Source organism: Melospiza melodia, chromosome 27 (genome assembly GCF_035770615.1).
Source record: "Melospiza melodia melodia isolate bMelMel2 chromosome 27, bMelMel2.pri, whole genome shotgun sequence".
Taxonomy (NCBI): Eukaryota; Metazoa; Chordata; class Aves; order Passeriformes; family Passerellidae; genus Melospiza; species Melospiza melodia.
Genome location: NC_086220.1, coordinates 9,583,924 through 9,603,939, shown reverse-complemented (window position 1 = coordinate 9,603,939; position 20,016 = coordinate 9,583,924). Strand labels below are relative to the sequence as shown.

The window sequence follows — 20,016 nt, the reverse complement described above, 5'->3', positions numbered from 1 at the left end:
TGGCAGTGCCAGGCTGTCCCTGGGCTCTGTCCCCTCCTGCCAGGGCAGGGCTGTTTCCAGTTCCTGGATGGTTCTGATGCCTTGGCTGCACAACTCATCCCACAGAGCCCCAGCAGCCAGGGGAAGGAAGGGAGACTCTCAGTCTCAGAATATATATTTTTGTTTCATTTTGGGGCTAAGGGATATTTCCTCATCCTCATTCACCTGCTGCACTTATGGATCAGTGGTTTGCTTTCCCATGGTGCCATCTGTACCAGGAATGCCCTGTTACAAGTTTTAATCTGTTTTTTCCTTCCTGGGCTCAGTGTCTGTGCCCAGCTCCCGGCCTGCAGCACACACAGCTCTGCCAGAGCAGCTCTGAGAGCACAGGGAAGGAGCTGGGGGGACACTGCAGCACTTGGTGCCTTCTGTTGCTTCCAAGGGTTTCACAAAACCCAACCAGCTGTGCTTTCCTCACAGTGGATTTCCTGCAGTGCCCTTCCCCAGGAGGGCAGACACCCATCCCTGACTCAGGGAGGGTTGCAGGGTTTGCCCTCCTGCGCTGAATCATTGCTGCACGCAAAGGGAGCAGTGGAAAATGGGGGAGTCCCCTGGGGATCCTGGGAGTCACAGAGTGAGGGGTGGGTGAGACACGATGCCATGAATGAGAGCCAAAGTCACCCCAAAGCATTGCACAGCACCCCAGAGTGACTCAGGGTGCAAAGGGCCACAGTGGGGCCAAGCAGGGTCATTGCTCAGGATTGTGTCCAGCTGGTTCCTGGATAAGAATATTGGAATATTGATGCTCCACAGGAGCACACCAGTGGGAGAACACGGGCACAGCTGGGAGATTTACCCAAGGATAAAGGGCACTCCTTATCAGTCCTCTGCAGCAGCACCATCCCTGCCTGCACCCTAGAGGCACCACGAGGCTCCATCCACAGCAGGGTCCCAGAGCACTGAGGGTACAACCCTGTCACACACAGTCACAGTCCTGCTCCTGCCAGCACCCGATCCGGCCCCTTCCTGGGCCCCCAGCCAGAGGCAGAGGCTGAAGGGGCAGGAGAGCAGAACCGGGGTGTGCTGTGCCCCCTGTGCCGTGCCAGGATGCTCCGGGAATCACTCCAGGAGTTTTTGCTGTTCCCCAAGTTTTCAGCCGCTGTGGCTTGGAGTTTTCAGCCGCTGTGGCTTGGAGAAAAGCGCGTTTTGTTTGCCAGGCAGCGACACCTCGTGGCATCGGCCACCCCAGCGCGGGTGGGGACAGCGGCACAGGGTGGGGACAGCGGCACAGGGTGGGGACAGCGGCACCTCGGCCCTCCCGGGACAGCCCCTGTGGCGGAGCGCAGAGCCCAGCGCGGGTGTCCCACAGGACAGGATGGTGACCGTGGTGATGTGATGGTGACCGTGGTGATGTGATGGTGACCATGGTGATGTGATGGTGATGATGGTGATGTGATGGTGATGATGACGATGGTGATGTGATGACGATGATGACAATGATGACGATGATGATGATAAGATTCCCCTCTTGTGAACGCTCACTGCAAATCCCGGTCGCCTCGAGGAGGAGCTGCCCGAGGGCTCTGAGGCAGAGCCCAGTGAGTGTTCCTGGAACGCTCCCGCTCCTGCCCGGGCTGATGGGGAAGCACAAGAGCCGTGCCTTGGCTGTGGCTCTGCAGTTCGGGTGCTGAAGGGGGATGGACCCTCCAGACCCTTCGCTTTGCTGTTTTCCTTAAAAAGGATTACAATTCTTCTTTTCACAAGAAAATCCATAAAAATTAAATGAAATTAAATTAAACAGAGGGAGCAAAACAGCCAGGGAAACAGAAACCCGCGGTGAGAGGAAATGGAGATTTTGGGAGGGAATGGTGACTGTACCCAGAAGCTGCCACTCCCAGCTCCAAGGGTTGCCAAGGGCTGTCTGCTGGGCTGGGAGAGTTTTCCACCTGGGGAAAGCTCGGGGAAATCCCTTTGTCCAAGCTGCTGTAACTCCTGTAAAGTGAATTCCCTGATCCATTCCTGCTCTGATGGCTCAGGCCTGGGTGCCTGTGGTGGAGGGCAGGAGAGCTGAGGTGCCAAACAATCCCTGCTCCAGGGATTTCCCCCTCTCCTGCAGTGGCACGGCCATTCCAAGCACACACCTGGGCACCTGGCAGCATGGCAGAGATCCAGGTCCTTCCATGTGCCCACATGGGAGGGGACAGATCCCTGTCCTATCTCTGCACTTTACCCCCCCAGCTGTAAAGTGCAGTAATTCCCTAACTCCCAAAAAACACTGTGCTAACATAAACCAGGAGCAACTCTTTGATCTCCTGTAAACAGCAGGCCAGCAGAGTCTCCCATCCCACTGTTGTTATTGTTGCTAGGTTATTAATAGCTCTCTCCCGCACTGAAACTTTATTTAAATGCTGTTAATACTTCACAGCCACGCAGGTAAGTGCCAAAGGCCACAGTTTCACTGAGGAGTCTCCCTGAGATGTCTCACAGCTCTTCCCCTGTGCCAGGGCTCACTGGAGGGCGCAGTGCTGCAAGTTTCACCTGAGCTGTCCCTCAAAATCCTCCCACACCTGCTCCTCTGCCAGGCACACGTGCAGGGCTGTACCAGGAAGAGAGGCAGGGCGCATGTGTGCACTCCTGGGCTCCTCAGTCCTCTGCAATTCACACAGGAAACACCAGAGAATGGGTGAAGGAAAAGCATTTGTGTCAAATGGGAAGTTCTGCTTTGTCCTGTGTGGCTGGAGGGTGGGAGCCCTGATGGCTCTGTGTGTCCTGCAGCAGGCTCGAGGTACGTGAACACCTGAGTGTTACTTTTCTTTTCATTATATGGCTTTGTTGGTAGGAGGAGAGAGAAGTTTCGATCAGTTTAAATGGGAATGATTCACATAAAGTGGAATATTCCACGGTAAAGAAGCAACAGTTTAAAATCTTTCTGTGGAAGGTGTCTTGCTGAGGGCTAGTGATGGGCATGGTGATCTACTGGAAAAAAGAGGGGCAGGAAAATACACAGGACAAACCTGCAGCTCTGAATTCCTGGTGGGTCCTTGGAGGACTGGATTGAATGAGAAGCGTGGGACAGCTGTGTCTGCCCTGTCCAGGGAGTCAGGCAGAGTTTGTGGGTTGTAAACCAGTGAAATGCAGTGAGAGCACAGGGAAAGCAATTGGAAATCATTAACCAGATTGTTCACACAAACTGATTCCTAGTTCTAAAAGCTGTTGAGATGAAGATGCTTTATGAGAGACAAGGAAAACATTGCATCACACCTGCTGCCAGAGCCAATTTCCAGCCCTGAATGAAAGGCTCAGCCTCAGACATTGACACCACCTCAGTGAGAACCCAGTGGCACCTCCTGTCCCCAAAGATACTTTTGAATCATTCAGATATTTCCCCTTTTGACCAGGTCATGTTCAGCTTCTCCCTCCTCAAAACGTGACCCTGCTGTCCAGGGATTTTGCCATGATTTTGACCTGGGCTCCAGGGGAAGGCTCTCCCCCAGATGTGACCTACACTGTGAGGTATGAAAGGTAAGAGCTCCAAAGCATGTCAGATCAAAGGGGTGGCACAGGGACAACTACTGGGCATCTCTCCTGGTTAATGAGTGTCCTAATCATCAGTGACCTCCCACCAAAACAAAACACGATCCAAACTCTGAGTCCCACTTGCTCCCACCCTCCCAAACCCTTCCTTCTCTTGCTCTGTAAATCCCAGCAGAACGTGTTTCATATTTTGGTGTGGTTGTTCCTTCCAGCCAGGACCGCCTGGACAAATGGAGGAAGGTTCCTCACTGCAGGAACATCCCCAGGTCCTTCTGCAATCTGACTTGTGCCCTCTCCAACCTCTACGTCAAGGTGCGGGCTCGGGTGAAGGCGGTCTGGGGCCGGTCCCAGTCGCCCTGGGTGAAATCCCAGTTCAAGGATTACTACTCAGATGGTGAGTGCCTGCCAGGTGACAGCCTGGATGGAAGGACAGACACACAGACCACACCCCACAGGGGTCCAGGGGCTTTATGGATGGCAGAGACTTGAGTGAGCAGGAGCAGTGACAGGCTGGGATCATTTGAGGATGAATTTTGTAGCAAATGTCAGAATTTGTTCATCAGCTGAGCAAAGTGGCTCCCAGGATGTTTTAGTTACAGAGGTGTCCTCTGTGGCTGTGGCCACTGTCCCAGTGGCTCTCTGGGGTGTCCTTTGCCTCCCTCTTATCACAAGATAACAGCTGGAAGTGAGGACCTGCCATCCCTGCTGAAGGTAAGAGCCAAGGCAGCCCCATTCTCAGAGCTGCTCCCTCCATTGCAGTGGAACTGGCTCCCCCTGTGCTCACCCTGAAGGTCAGGGACAATTCCATCCACGTCAGTGCCTCCTTCCCTCTGCCCACCTGTGTGGAGAACCTCACCTGGAAGTATGACCTGAACCTCTGGGAAGCAGGATCTGAAGACAAGGTCAGTACCAGTGGCTCTTTTTAGATGAAATAGAGGAACTGAAAAAGCTTCAAAGTTCTGGGCAGAGAGAGAGGGACTGATCCAGGGCCTGGAGGAAATGAACCAGCCAAACCAGAGCCAAACCAAAGCCAGAGATAAAAAGTAGAAGTGTGTGATGCATCCTTATTTTTTTGGTAGTTCCCTCTTTTTATCAGGAAGGGGAGTTTACACTCCAGTCAGGTTTAAAACAACCAATCCTGGTGCCACTGGCAGCATTCCCTGGCACAGCAGAGCCCAGCACTGCTGCAATCCCCACCTGGACCCATCAGCCCTGGGGGGATGTCACACATGGGGCCACACAAGGGATCCATGGGCTAAGGTGGTACAGAAACACCACCCCAATCATGAAAGAATCACCTCTCCAAGCCTCTGCTCTGTCTCTCAGCAGAAGAAATACGAGGGTTACTTCAGGAAGGACACAGTGACCATCAACACCACTGCCCTCAGAGGCAACTACTGCTTCAGTGCCAGGGCTGTCTATGAAAGCATCAACGTGAAGCACAGTGAATTCTCCCAGCCTGTGTGTGTGCTGTTAAACCACAAAGGTATGGCCCTTCTCAGGACAGGATGTGGGAGACATCCAGTGGGATGAGGGAAAGGCAAAGATTTCCACTAAAATCAGGTTTTCACCACAAAAACAAAGCTTCCTGCTAAAGGGACTGGTTGGATTTTCTGGTGAGTGATTCCTGCTTTCTGTAGAAATAGTTTCATTTTAAAAGCCTGAAATGTTTTCTGAAAACTCTGAATATTGTATATCAGTGTAGAGCCCATAACTCCTATAAAAATACCACTCACAAGAGATTATTTCTGTCTTTTTCATCAGCACAGTGGAAGTTCCCACTTCTGGTTGTGATCCCTCTGTTTGTCCTCCCCATCTTTGTGGCCAGTCCCTTCATCTGCTGCCTGGTGAAGCAGGAGGCCAAGCAAAGGAAGATGCCTCAGGTTCTGGTATGGCCCAAATTCTGGAATCCCCTCCTGGCCCAGAGCCTTGCTGGTTTTCAGAGGGTCACTGGGGAGGAGTGGGGGGTTCTGCACTCCTCAGTTTTACATTTGTAGTTCCCATTTTTGAAATAACCTTTCTGACATCCAGATTTTTCTTTTGGAAGCATCACAGGCTCACTGTTTGATTCCTTCTCCCTGTAGGATTTCTCTCAATTTAAAGCTGCTGGACCAACCTTCCCCCTGGGGCTTGGTGAAAAGGAATTCTGCAGTGATGATCTGAGCTGCTCAGAGGAGCCAGTGCCTCAAAGGAGGACAAACAGAGCTTTAGGAGGACACCAGCTGCCACGGAGGGCTTCTTTCCCATCATCATCATCACTGTCATCATCGTGGTCAGAGGATGAGGAGGAGGAAGGCAGCAGCACTTTGATCCCATACCACGAAATGCCTCGGTATCCAAAGAGAGGTCTCAGCTCTCAGCCAGCCCCAGCAGCTCTGGGGGAAATCCTGGATTCAGGGTCTGGAGATCTCTCTGTGGCATCTGTGCTTGACCTCAGAGCCCTGGGTTTCACCCTCCTTGCAGAGAGGAAGGGTGAGAGGGACACCTCAGGGTCCCAGGCACACGAGGAGCCCTCCCTGTACCTCTGCTCCTCCTTGGACAGGATCTCCCTCGCTGATGTGACGTTCCCAGGTGCCCCAGAGCAGGGCCAGGACCATGGACACGGGGACGAGAGGCTGGGGACGAGCCCCCTGCAGCCCCTGCTGGGGGGGATTGGTGCTGAACCCCACGAGCTGAACCCCAGGAAGGTTCCCCATCCCTGCAGGGGTTACCAGAAATCCATCCCTGATCCCAGCAGGCAGCTGCTCATCCCCCTGTGGACACTGCAGCTGGCAGAGGATGAAGGCATTGCCAGTGACTGTGGCAGTGACAGCTTCACAGAGGGGACCCCTCCCGAGCCCACAGTGCTCAGTGACGCTTTTGGGACTTCAGGTACAGAGGGAAAATGTGATCCAAAGCTGCAATTCCCAGGCTATGAGCACTCACATTACTTGGGAAGGATCTGAAGTGCCCAGCAGGTCTGGGCAGTGCCTGGAAATCCTGGGGAGCTCCAGATGTCCAAGCAAGGATCCTTGAACAAGGACGAAAACTGATGTCTGACCTATCAAGGCAATGGCTTCAGGGACACAAAAGTGCAATTTATTGCTAAGTCACCTCTGTGCTGTCACTGTCAGGGGTGGGGAGGCAGGGACACCTCTGAGGGAGCCCCCAGCAAACAGACCCACTGCCTGTGGGTCACCTCAGACTCCAGAACAAGGGCCTGAAAATGCAGTGTTGTGCCTGCACGTGCATCTGGAGCACATTTTGAACTGCTTTGTATCACTTTTGCTTCCCTGTAAGTCCAGAGCTTGAGTGGAAGTTCCTTACAGAGACATTCAGCAAGATCTGGTTTTTGTGGCAGGAAGGGTTCTCCACCTCATCCTGCAGAAATCACCTTCTGTGTTCCAGCAGAGGGAACTGAAGCCAAAGTGTGCAGCATGTTTGTTTATTAATTTTTTATTTTATATTTATTGAAGTTGAAATTCTTCCTGCTGTGCAGAATGTCTGAGAGCAATAATATTTTTATATAAATCTCCATGTGTACGTGGTTTTGTTTTCCAGAGCTACAAAGGGGGACTGCAGCTCATCCTGAAAAAGAATTGCCTTTAAAACAGGGCCCCATCCTGGGCTGGAGTGGAATTCTGAAATTCCCAGCCAGGTCACTTTGGTCACTACTGAACAAAGAATGCCAGAATGGTTTGGTGGGAAGGGATCCTGAAGTTCATCCCAGGGCATGGCAGGGACACCTCCCATTGTCCCAGGCTGCTCCAAGCCTGTCCCTGGCACTGCCAGGGACCCAGGGGCAGCCCCAGCTGCTCTGGGCACCTGTGCCAGGGCCTCCCCACCCTCCCAGGGAAGGATTTCAGTCCAGTATCTAATCTAGATCTCCCCTCTGGCAGTTTACAGCCATCACCTTTGTCCCATCACTTCATGTCCTTGTAAAAGCTTTTTATACTGCAGTATGAAAGGGAGCCTTTGTGTAAAGGGCTCACAGGAAAGCAGAGCAGTAAAAGAGACAGGGAAACACTCCCCAGACATTCTCTGCACGCAGGGAGAGGGCTCAGATGAGGGGAGGCTGTTGATGGAGGGTATGAAAGCTGAAATCCTGTGAGAAGCAGGAATAAAGAAGTGAGGGGTGGTAGGAGGGAGTGGGAACTGCTCTGCAGCAAGATTTACTCCTTGAGGTCCTGAATGAAGTCCAAAGGAGAGGTGGGGAAAGGATTCACCAGCTGGACTATTCCTCTGTCCTCTGCAGCGTCCTTAGGTTCATCCTGCATTGTTATCCCTCCAGTTCATTTGGAAAGACACCGATGATCCAAACATAATCACCACCCAATTTCTTGTGCAACCCAGGAAAACCCCCCAGGCTTTGATTTACAGGAAGCTCTGAAGTTGAGTAACGTCTACAGAATGCTTTTGGCATGTCCCAGCTCTGCAAACCCAGCCTGGGATCAGCTCCTGCCTTGTCCCGGGGCTGAGGGCCAGGCTGCAGGCCAGGGGAGCTGCACAGGAGGTGGCAGCATCCAACTCCTCATTTCCTCTCAGCAGGGCTTGGAGCTGCTTTCCTCTGCACAAGGGTCAGTCCTGGCCACAGCACAGTGCTCCTCTCCCACAGCAGCTGCTCCAGGTGTTAGCAAAGCATCAGGGAATCATTTCCTTGGAAAACACCCTGGGGATCATCGAGTCCAGCTGGGAACCCACCCTGGCCCCAGGGCTGTGTCCACACACGGAGGGTTCATGCCCAGCACTCACAGGTTTGCTGCACTCCCCACACACTGTGAGGAAATCAAAAGTTTGAAAGATAAAACCGTAATTTTAAACTTGAAAGTCGAGTTTTGGACATCTTCAGGTCCCCAAAGATTCAGAGAGGTGTTTCCTGGGCTATTCAAAAGGAGACACCTTGTTAGAAATAAGGGCAGAGGTAAAGTTTGAAGTTCTGTTGTCAGAACTGAAGGCTCAGGTGCACACCAAGGCTCCCCAGCTCTGCCCCATCACCCAGCAGGAACGTGAGGGAAGGGAAAACAGAAATACTTTTATCAGGCTGTTCAGGAAACACCCTAACAAACTGTTGTGCTTAATTAGACACTGGTGCATAGGTGTGTCTGCTCTGACAAACCTGAGGCCTCTGCCTTTGTCCAGGTGAGCTGAGAGAGACAAAATGCCAGTGATGCACCATGGCAGGGCTGAAGCACAGAGCCCTCCCACAGCCAGGCAGGGCAGGGAACAGAAACAGCATCAGGAAATCCACAGAGGAGGAGGGAAGCAGAAGGGGTTTGTGAATTCCATCATGTTTGGTCACAGGATAGAGCAGTGAAATCAGCATTCAGAAGCACGCAGGGTTTGTTGTTTGAAAACATAACATCACCCTAAAAGCTGCACACGTTATGGGAAAGGGACTGTATCCCTTTCTTCCTGTCCATACAAACTCCCAGTTCTTATCACGTGGATTCAGTAACAGAACTTTACACTGTAAACAGCCACAAAAATAAACATTGCAGGTGTACAACAGTCCCTGCAAAAAGCTGTGGGACAGCAGGTGCCCCTCCTGTGGAAAGGCCACCACTCTTCTGCCTTCTGCCCACATCAGGTGAAAAACCCCAATGCTCTGGCTGACTTTCACTGTAAGAAAGTATTCAGGAGTAATTTTGGAGGAAATAGGTATTGAACCAACCAGGTGCAGAGCTCTAAGTTTCAATGTCTGGAGTTGTAACAAGCTCAAGTTACTCAACCAGAAAAGCAAACCTCAAACCCCAGGAACCTCAGGGAGGGCTTTCAGGCAGGAAGCTCTCAGCAAAAAGGTATTTGGCTCTTTTTCAGGAGCTGGGGATTTTCTCAGCCTCTGGCTCGTGCACCTTTGTACAGTCAGGTGTGCACTCCTGCTGTCACTCTGCAGTGTCACACATGCGCAGGGCCCCGCGCAGAGCCAGGGAAGGCAGGACAGGAGCTCTGCTGTGCTCTGTTACTGAGCAACAGATCCAACCTGGCCTGGCAGGACAGAATTCAGCCAAAAGGTGATTCACCTGCACACAGGAGCAGCTGCCTGCTCGCACAGCCCAGCCTGCAGAGTCATTCATGAAGGGATTTCTGATCGTCCTGGCTGGAGTTTCGGTGCTGGGTAAGTCCTGAGCTCTGCTCTGCTGTCGCTGGTTGTGGGATTCTGTTTGATCCTGGAGCCTGCTCTTCACTCCTGTTTGATGAATTATCACCTAAGAACGAGCTGGTGTCTGAGTTCTCTTCTGAGTTCTCTCTCCTTGTGGTAACTCCCATGTGTGGCTGGTACGCTCGGCACTTTCGGGATTAGTAGGGAGAGGGAAAGATTCCTTCACTTCAAAGGGTTTGTCACTGTGCTGGGACCCAAATCCTACAGCAGAGAATGGAATGGAATGGATACCATTTTCACTGGTATCAGGGGGCTTTGGATCAGTCTCCTCATGGCTTCAGCACAAATGAATACAAGAACAGTGCTGATTTTAAAGGAGGTACAAACAAATAATGGGAGCTTAAAATGAGGGAGTCACCGGAGAGTGGATGGGTTGGAAGGGACTTAAAGCTCATCTCATCCCACCCCTGCCATGGCAGGGACACCTTCCACAGTCCCAGGGTGCCCCAAGCCTGTCCAGCCTGGCCTCGGGCACTGCCAGAGATGGGGCAGCCACAGCTGCTCTGGGCACCCTGTGAACTATCAGGGAACAATTTCTCCCTGATATCTAATGTAGCTCTGCCCTCTAAAAGCCATTTAATCCTACTCCAGATGTGACAAGCTCACTGCTGGCTGAATGAAGGATAAACCTGCTCTTTCCAGACCCAGCTTTTCAGCATTCAGCCCTGCCATTCATCTGCTGTGTCTGGCATCTCCTCAGCCCAAGGGACTGTCACACTGTGAAATATCCTGGATTTCCCCTGCCCACACTTGACTGTGCTTGTGTTATGCTGCTTTGCATAAGTGTTCCAGCATGGATAAATGTGGGAAGACAGATTTCCTACTCCTGATAAGACTGGGGTATTTGTGACTCAGTTTTGAGGGTGCTCAGACAGGGGATCCCACTCCTCCATACCCACACTGCTGCTCCTGAGAGCCTGGCATGAGCAGAGGCAGATGTGGGGCTGCAGATGAAGCCAGGAGAACATCTGGAGCAGGCAGCAGCTCATTTCTGCACCACTTCCCTGCCCAAATGCCACACACAGCACTGAGAGGGGATCTGTGCCCTTCTGCCTCACCCTCCTTTGTCCAGCCAGCAGATTGAACTGCTCACACTCAGTGCTGGTCCTTGGGGGAAAGCCTGGAGAGAGGATCCAGCTGGGATTTATTCTCTGTTCAGTGTGATCCTGTCCAAGGCAGCGCCACCCCAGGGCTCAGTTCGCCCATCTGTGCTATTTTCATTTGCTCATTTTTCACATTGTTCACTGCAGGCTGAAGCCCTCACATGCCCCAGGTGTTTATCAGTGCCACAAACCAGAGCTGAATAATGTATAAACGATTTACCTTTGAGGGTCTGCCCATAATCTGAATTCAGAGTTTATAAATCCTGAACTTAGAAACTCTTGGGGATCAGCCTTGGAAAATTTTGCTCTGTGTTTTCTCATGATAAGAGACACAAAACCCTTGAGGGCTTTTCTGCAGCAGCCCAGAGCCAGTTTGCTGCAGGAGGGCCATGGTGGGGTCCTGCTGTCCAGGGACATGTTTGCAGGGACAGGTGACATTGCTGACCCCAAAGGAAGAGCAGCAGGGCTCAGAAAGCAGGGAGCTGGGCTGAGTTGTTTACTGTCACCCTGGCACACCCAGGCCAGAGTCCAGACACTGGGTGTCACTCTGTACAGGCACTTTCCATCCAATAAAACATGGAGCACGAGAGCAGAATGGAGCCACATCTTCAGGAGGTGACACTGAGCTCTGCATGTCACTCCCTTGAGCAGGGGCAGAAAGCAGAGACATCCACAGACCTGATTCTGGGCTTGAAAACAGATTATTGGTGTTATTTTATCACCCATATAAAGGCTCTTAAAGAAACTGGACTAGAAATTCAAGGATTCTCTTTCTGATTTGAGTTTTCAAGTTTTTGAGGCTTTTCTGTATAAATTCCTCATTTCTTTGGGATGAGTCAGTTGTCTGCCAGAGTGTGATGTGAACACAGTTTGAAGCCTTGTTCTGCTCAAGCTCCTTCTTTTCAGCCCAGATTTAGCAAAATACCCCAGGATCCAATTTTTAATACCAGTTTCTCTGCTCCTCCAGGAATTGTGACTACAGAGAGATCATCATGTCTGAAACGTGCAGCATTCTCTTCCATGAACTTTGAGAACATCCTGACGTGGGAAACAGAGGCAGATATTCCCCCTGGCACTGTGTTTGATGTCCAGTACAAACAGTATGTGAAGTTTGCTTCTTTTGGGCTGTTCTTAGGGGTCTCAGAGAGAGAAGGGCCAAGACAGAAAAGCTGATGTTGCTGTTTCTCCTGTATTGTGGTTCATATAATGGTTCATATAATCCTATGAATATTTTAGGATTATTCAAAGTGGGAGATGATGCTCATTTAAGCAAATATTTTACATCTTGGGTTGTTTTGCTCCATATTTCAGGACTATTCAGAGTGGGAGATATGATGCTCATTTAAGCAAATATTTTACATCTTGGGTTGTTTTGCTCCATTTCTGAGCTACTCTTGCCTTCAGCAACTTCCTTCTCTCTATTCCATTTTGCTCCATTCCTGTCCAACCAAACGACCCCAAATCCTTGTTTTGTCCTCAGGTATGGAGAGAAATCCTGGCTCAGCAAGCAGGAGTGCCAGAGCATCACCCAGCTCTTCTGCAACCTCAGCAGGGAGACAGAGAACTTCACGGAGCACTTCTACGGGCGGGTGCGGGCGCGGGGCTGCTCCTCCAGCTGGGTGCGCTCCGAGCGCTTCGAGCCCCGCAAGGAGAGTAGGTACCAACCCCAAACTCCTGCTCCTGCAGGGCAGCATTTCCCCCAGCTCAGACTTGCCAGGCTCTGTGTTGCTGGGGGGAGTGAAGCCTTGGAGGTTTGGAGGTGAATGAGGAATGGGCAGGGTCTCAGCTGGGAGCTGGGGGTCAGAGAAAGGAAAGGCCTGGTGTGATGGGAGGGAGAGCTGCTGGTGACAGGAATGGAGAAATGAGTAAGGGACATGATGGGCAGCCTGAAAACAGGGAGTTCAGCAGCTGTCAAATGGGAACATTGGGATAAGAATCCATTCCAGTGGGTACTTGGTGTCCCAACCCCAAAGTGAGCCCTACTGCAGACACAACACAGCCTCTGGGGCCTCATTGGCCCTGTGGATTAAACTTCCCACTGAAAAATCACCAAGAACAATTCCAGATGGCATCAGCAGCCAATGGCTGTGAAGAGCCTTCAGACTTTGGTGCTTTTGGCACCAAAAAAGCTGTGAGAACTTGGATTAAAGCCCTTTGCAGCGCTGGGTGTAGCATGTGACTGTCACAGAGATCGGTGCAGGCACAAAGCCCTGTAAATGTGGTGTAGGATGGGAACTGGGATTTGAGCTGTAACCTGTGGTGGGATTTCAGCCCTCACACACACAGGAAGGAGGACATCCTGCACAGGGGCAGGGAACATGGAGCTGGAAAAGCCTGGGGTGAGAATTCCTGGGCACAGGAACCCCAAACCACCTCTGTCTGCAGAGGCCTGACTGCTGCCACGCTCACACCGCTCAGGCCCATTTTGTACAAACAGAAATGACATTTCAGCGAGTCGGGGTGTGTCTGACAGCACTGACAGAGCCTGCTGTGCCTTCCCAGCCATCATAGGCCCCCCCCAGGTGGAACACGTGCCCCAGGCCCGCTCCATCAGGTTCCTGATCCGGCCCCCCCTGACGCCCCTGCGCGGGGAGGACCAGCAGCAGCTCTCTGTGGAGGACATCTACAGCAAATTCGGGGCTGTGGATTATCACCTGATAATATTCAACCAGAGGACACAGCAGCAGGTAAAGCACGGCCTCGGGCTCTGGGATGCTGTAAATCCCATTTCAGATGAGATGGAAAAGGATCTCAGTTATGGGGGAGATTTCTGATGTACAAGGGAAAGTCTTGGAGTCTTTAGCTCTCGGGACAACAGGAATTTGAGGCTTTCTTCTTAAATCCAAAGGACTGTCTAAGAGTACTGTATAAGTAGCAAAAAGTAAAACCCTTGGTGACTAAAAATTATTTAAGTAGTTCAAGTCTTAAGAAACTGAAATGCAGAATTAAATACAGAAATAATGGAAAACAAACTCATATAAATATGATTCAGAAAAAAGCAGAGTTCCATACATACAGAGTAATTCTAGCCCTGTAAGACCACATTAGTAAATAATATTTTATGCTGAATTTTGCAATCTGAATTGAAGAAAATTTCATCTTGCCCAAATACAGATTTTACCTTTCTTTTCAACAGTGGACAAAGAATGAGCACAACAAAGAATTTGAAGTTTCCAACTTGGACCCAGACACTGAATACAACGGGACAGTTTATATCTGTCTGCTCCAGAGAAGGAGCAAACCTCAGGTGTTTTGGGTCAAAACACTGGCAGGTGAGGCTGCTAACTGTGCTGAAAGCTGAAAAGATGGGATATTGGACACACAAAATGCATTGATTTTCAGCACAGAATGTTTTAATAATTAAAAAAATAATTCTGTGAGACTAAACCTGTGACATCACTAGCTAATTGTGACATTTTTCTAACCCAGCTCTTTTTCCATTTGTTCTTTCCCCAGACAAGACGTGGATTCTCTACTGTCTGGTGGCCCTGGCCTTCTGTGCTGGGCTGGTTTTTGCTGCCACTGCTTATATGAGCTACAAATACATCAAACAGCGCAGTGCCCAGCCCAGGGCCCTGGTGAGTGCCCTCAGCCACTGCAGCTCAGCCTGCAAATCACAGAATCCTCCCTGCCTGGGGCTGGAAGGGTCATTTAGTCCATTTAGATCCTGTATGGGATCCACATCTGTCACTGTCCCAGGTGTTCCCAGCCCCAATGTCCAGCCTGGCCTTGGGCACTGCTGGGGATGCAGGGGCAGCCAGAGCTGCTCTGTGCCTCAGCACTCTCTGAGTAAAACATTTCTCCCCAGGATCCAATCAAACCCTCCCTCCTTCATTTAAAGGGTTAAGGAGCTTGCTCTAGGCAATCACTGCAGATTCCTGGTATTTTAAAGTGCTCAGAACCTGCCCCAAACTGAGCCCCTCGGGTTAGGCAGTTAAACCTGGGGCATCCTAAATTCCCAGTTGCCCTTGAAACCCTGGGATTCCCCCCTATCCCTCATCTCCCACAGCAAGAACTGGGTTTCATGCTAATGAGCTCAAGGATTTTCATGCTATTTTCATGCTGCAGGGCTTAGGCCAAATCTTGCAAAAGTGAAAGGAGGAGATTTTCTTCCTCATGTTTCAAGGCTGCTCAGTTGATAGACAATGAGAAATGTCTGTATTCCTGGGAATGGTGATTTTCCAGCAGAAAAAAAAAAAAGCAGCAGAGCTCTTTTGTCAGCAGAGCAGATCCCTGGTGGCTGTTAGTGGATTTTACTGACACTTCTCCAAAGAAAATGCTACAGTAACTACAGCAACCCTTCAAGGTCACAGCTTCTTGGTAATAACTCTGCTCTTTGATCTCCTCCACCAGGACTTCAGAGGGATTCCATCCTTCCAGCCTCTCACCCTGACAGTGGAGCACATCATAAAGCCCCTCAGCTTCTCCAAATCTTCCTCCTTCATCCCTGAAGTGCAGCTGGCCCAGATGAGCCAACACCTGGACTGGTCCCTGGAGCCAGCACGTCCCTCCTGTCCCTACCAGCAGCAGGTGGATGTCCCAGCAGTGCAGCTGCCCCCTCAGCCGTGCCAGGTGGAAATGCCAGCTGCCATCACTGCCTACACTCCTCAGAAAGCCGAGCAGGGCATTGCTGCTGCCCCAGGCAGCTCCAGCCTGGCCCTGACCTATGGACTGTGCGTGGAGGGCACGGACAGGAGCTCCCAGCCAGAACACAGGCTGAAGGAATCTTCTCCAGATCTGAAGGAATCTTCTCCAGATGGTTCTGAGGATGGAGAGCTCCGAACCCACGGGCTGGGAAAGAGCTGCAGCCACTGGGGTTACAGAGAGCAGCGGCCAAAGGCGGCCCTGTGGAAGAGCAGGGACAGACTGGAGTCAGTCGTGATCCAGGGGAGCCCTGGGCAGACGCAGCTGCTGCTGCAGAGCGAGGAGCTGCAGGATCCCGAGCGGGCGTCCCTGCTGTCCCTGTCCCTGCTGGAGCAGGGGGGATGCTACCGACAGCAGGCAGCCGTGCCCCTGCTGCTGCCCGCGGGGAGAGCTGCCCGGGGCTGCGCCGCACAGGAGGAGCTGCTGCTGGCACCGCTGCTGCTCTCGGTCCGCACCGGGAGCCACGGGGAGCACTGGGAGCTGCCAGAGCCGTGCCCAGCCCCTGCAGCCCCAGCGCAGCTCCCAGGGACTGCAGCCGTGCGAATGTTCCCAGCAGCAAAGGGGCTGGAGCTGGGCTGCCCTGAGCTCGGCGTGTCCCCGGCCAGCAGCCCGGACGGGGACGGGGACAGGGACACTCCTCTCACCATGCTCTTCAAGGATTTGGACCTCAAAGTGCAGTGGGATGACGAGAGCACGGAACTTTATTAGGATGAGTTAATGGTATTTAAATGCAGATGATGTTTTCTTGTATGAACCAGAAGCAATGCAAACCCACAGCTGGTCCTGGCTGTATGAACAGAGCTCAGGGCTGTCACCCTGCTCCACTGTCACCCTGCTCCATTGTCACCCTGCTCCACTGTCACCCTGCTCCACTGTCACCCTGCTCCACTGTCACCCTGCTCCATGGTCACCCTGCTCCACTGTCACACTGCTCCATTGTCACACTGCCCCATTGTCACCCTGCTCCATTGTCACCCTGCTCCATTGTCACCCTGCTCCATTGTCACACTGCCCCATTGTCACCCTGCTCCATTGTCACCCTGCTCCATTGTCACCCTGCTCCATTGTCACACTGCCCCATTGTCACCCTGCTCCATTGTCACCCTGCTCCATTGTCACACTGCCCCATTGTCACCCTGCTCCATTGTCACCCTGCTCCATTGTCACCCTGCTCCATTGTCACACTGCCCCATTGTCACCCTGCTCCATTGTCACCCTGCTCCATTGTCACCCTGCTCCACTGTCACCCTGCTCCACTGTCACCCTGCTCCATTGTCACACTGCCCCATTCGGTGCCTTTGCTGACAGAACTGCTCCCTGTTACACTGCCATACTGCACCTTTGCACTTAAACACGGGTCTTTATTTCTGCATATTCTCAAATTGATCATGAATTGGATTACCTTAAAAGATCAGAGAAGATTGTTTCCAATCCCAGATTCAGTTTACTGAAAATCTAGCAAAATTCACACACTGTATGTTCTCTTTACCAACACCTAAGATAGACGTGACTCCCTTTGAGGAAATTCAGGTATGCAAACCTAGAAGTATTTAATGTACCACGGTGCAGTAAAAGAAGTAAATAGTTACTGGTGTTCTACCCTTGGATAAATGACTACTGTTACTGGTGTTCTACCCTTGGAAAAGAATATTCCACCTTCCTGGAATGGACTTTGCCTTCAAAGGAGTCATTGAAACTGGGTAACAGCTCCTGATGCAGCAGTTCTGTGATATTTGTCCCTGTCCCCTGTGCTTTTTAATACTTGTACAAAGATAAAGTCTTTTGTAATACCTGGACAAAGATAAAGCCTTTTTCATCTCAGCACAGATTAATGCAGCCTTGGCCTAGTTCTGAGCTTTCTCAGCTGCTGCTCTGCAGCAGTCACACATTCTGCTCCTCCCTGAGATCCCCAGGGATGAAGGACCTGGGATCACACTCCAGGCAGGGATGTGAGGATTGCAGCACTCCCAGTTAAACCCTCAATCTCAGTTTATCCCAATCCCAATCCATGCACCAGTAATCCACCCAGGAGCCCAGGGAGGTCTGGAGCTCTCCCTCCCACCCCTCCCTGCTCCTGGCACATCCTCCAGAGCTGCCATGACCATTGTTTGGGAGTCAAAATCCTTGGAGCACCTGGACCTCCACCAAAAGGAAGCTAAATTCTAATTCATTGCCAGAGGAGGTGATTATTTTTCATTCAGAGGAAAGCACAGTTCAGCCTGTTCATTTGCACTGCTGTGGTGAAAAACGTGTCTGAGGACATTGGTTTTAGAGAAGTGAAAGCATTTACAGGAATAAGCAAGGCCTGACTGGTATGGGGAAGTATTTACTAAGAGACCAATCTGACCAGGGGTAAAATTCAGCTGCTCCCACTCCAAGTGCACTTGGGGCTTTTCTCAGCCCAGGAAAGCTGAAGCTAAAGGTTAAATTCCACTATTTTGGGGTGATTTTGCAAATAAGCCATAGGTTCATGAAGTGAAGATTTTTGATGATTCAACCCAGGATTTAAGGAACAGTCCTAGAAACTTTCCAGGCCAAGGTTCTGAGCTCCAGCCCCAACAACTGCTGAAGGACCGGAGCCCTGTGAGGCCAAAAGGGCAGAATTCCAAGTGTGCTGGAGAAGGGTGAGGGTACCACAGACTGAAATACGTGCTTGGCTTGGCAGTGACCAGCAGGACATTCCCAGGGAGCTCCCTCCATTCCATCGAGCACCAAAGGTCTGTGGAATGTGCTTTGATCTGGTTCCTGTGCTCTGTGCCCCGACAACAACACACAGAGAAATGCTGCAGCTCCTGGAGCTGTTCCCAAGGACTGGGAGACACCAGGGGTAACATTTTTTTCCATTAAACCCCCCTGGAGAGGCATTTAAAGCCAGTGATGCCAATTACCTTATTCAGAGTTGCAGATCTTGTGTCAACACTATTCCCAGTGATGCCATCCAGGGAATAATCAACGTTTTGGGTGGTGTTGTGAAACACAACCCCCAGCACAGGATGGGTATGGGCAGAGTCGTGTGGAAGGGATGGGGGCCTTGGGAGAGCATTTCAATCTGCTGCTAAAATTATGTTATTTTCTATTTTTAAAGCCTTTCCAAATCCCTCTGCAGAAGCCCTGCCATGGGGTCTGATCACGCCCAGACTGTAATGAATGTCTCATCCTGCTGGAGGACAGGTGGGAACTGAGGAGAGCCCAGGAATGGATTTTTAGAATGCACAGAGGTGCCCAAAGATGCAAAGTGTCCCCAGGCTGAGACATCCAGCCCTCCTTCAGGCCCTTAAATACCTTCAGGGCTGCATTAGCCCTGTCTGAGCGAAAGGCAGGAATGATTCCAGCCCCAGCCCATCCTCCCAGCAGCTCCCCTGCCCAGAGATCACAGCAGGAGAGCCCTGTCCTGCTGCAATATCCTCGACTTCCTGCTTTCGTCATGCCTTAGTCAATATTGATTTTTGAGGCCTGGATGTTCTGAGCTGAGGGAAATTGATTCTCGTCTCATGAGTCACCTCCTAAATCTAACACACTGATCATCCCTTCTCAAGCTGTTTCTCTTTGGAAAACCTTGGAAAGAAATATTGATGCTGTTGAATTTTCCTGGAGCAAGGAACACGTCATCCCTGCTGACCTCACTGCCTTCCTCTGCTCTGTCACAGACACATTTTCTGAAAAATCCTTTCCTTAGGATTTTTATTTCCTGAAAATCTGAGAGGCCTCAGGAACAAAATGCAAACATTGATTATCTGCTGCTGTGGAATGCAACAGGTGCATCTGGGATTGGTCTCATGTGCTTGTTTCTAATTAATGGCCAATCACAGTCAGCTGGCTGGACTGTCTCGGTCAGTCAAAAACCTCACTGTCTAACACAGGTGATAGGTGTGGGGAAGTTATTGTAAACATTGTACATGCAGTTTTTAGTATAAAGACATAACACTGCACCAGGGGCAGGCAGAGTGCCTGGAACTGTCCTGCTGGGTGGACCTCGTCAGGGCAAAGAAAGAATTTTATAGATAAGATCCAATAAACAACCTTGAGACCCAGAAATGAAGAGCTCTGACTCCTTCTTCAAGCTCCAGGCTGGGAAAAGAGAATTTCCAACTCCGCTCGGGGTCACTCTGAGCAGCTACAGATGCCCCACTGGGCAATAAACGCTCCCCTTGCCTCAGGCAGCGTGTGTCCCCAGCAGATGTCACACCGGTGACAGGTGAGTGCTGCAGCTCAGAGTCACAAGGCAGCAGAGCAGCAGGTGGCAGCTGTAACCCTAGAGCACAGCATTGCTCTTTGTCTCCCAGCTAAATCTGGGAGCTGGCACTGCTCGCTCCCCTCCCCAGGGATCCCTGCCCAGGGCTGAGCTCTGCAAGCCAAGGATCCCATTCCCCCTCCCTGCCTGTTCCTTTCTTTTGGCACTGGAGGGTGTTTGAACACCATGAGAAATCACTGGTGACTTTTGAACAAGCTCTGGGAGGAAAATCTTACACGAGGGACAAAAGGGAAGCTCCAGGTTCTGGAGACAGAATGAAGGAGGGCTCTCAGAACCTCAGAATATCCTGAGCTGGAAGGGACCACAGGGATGATTAAATTCAGCCCCTGGCCCTGCACAGACACCCCAACAGCCCCACCTTGTGC

At 51.3% G+C, this 20,016-nt stretch overlaps 3 protein-coding genes across 4 annotated transcripts in view; 2 read left to right on the top strand and 1 right to left on the bottom strand.

Annotated features, from left to right (window-relative positions):
* The window catches only part of GRHL3 (grainyhead like transcription factor 3), a 99,038-nt gene that overhangs the window by 46,942 nt on the left and 32,080 nt on the right, over positions 1-20,016 (bottom strand). The gene's annotated exons all lie outside the window — the stretch shown is intronic.
* On the top strand, positions 2,602-6,927 carry IFNLR1 (interferon lambda receptor 1). Its single transcript, XM_063177369.1, has 7 exons — positions 2,602-2,764; positions 3,378-3,501; positions 3,726-3,907; positions 4,273-4,415; positions 4,840-4,999; positions 5,278-5,402; positions 5,598-6,927. Exons 1-7 carry the CDS (start codon positions 2,602-2,604, stop codon positions 6,456-6,458), a joined length of 1,758 nt encoding a protein of 585 aa, XP_063033439.1. The 3' UTR covers positions 6,459-6,927.
* Positions 9,046-16,307, top strand: IL22RA1 (interleukin 22 receptor subunit alpha 1). Its single transcript, XM_063177394.1, has 7 exons — positions 9,046-9,607; positions 11,723-11,855; positions 12,236-12,408; positions 13,258-13,442; positions 13,892-14,027; positions 14,212-14,333; positions 15,109-16,307. The coding sequence occupies exons 1-7, from the start codon at positions 9,565-9,567 to the stop codon at positions 16,105-16,107; spliced, it is 1,791 nt and encodes a 596-aa protein (XP_063033464.1). The 5' UTR covers positions 9,046-9,564; the 3' UTR covers positions 16,108-16,307.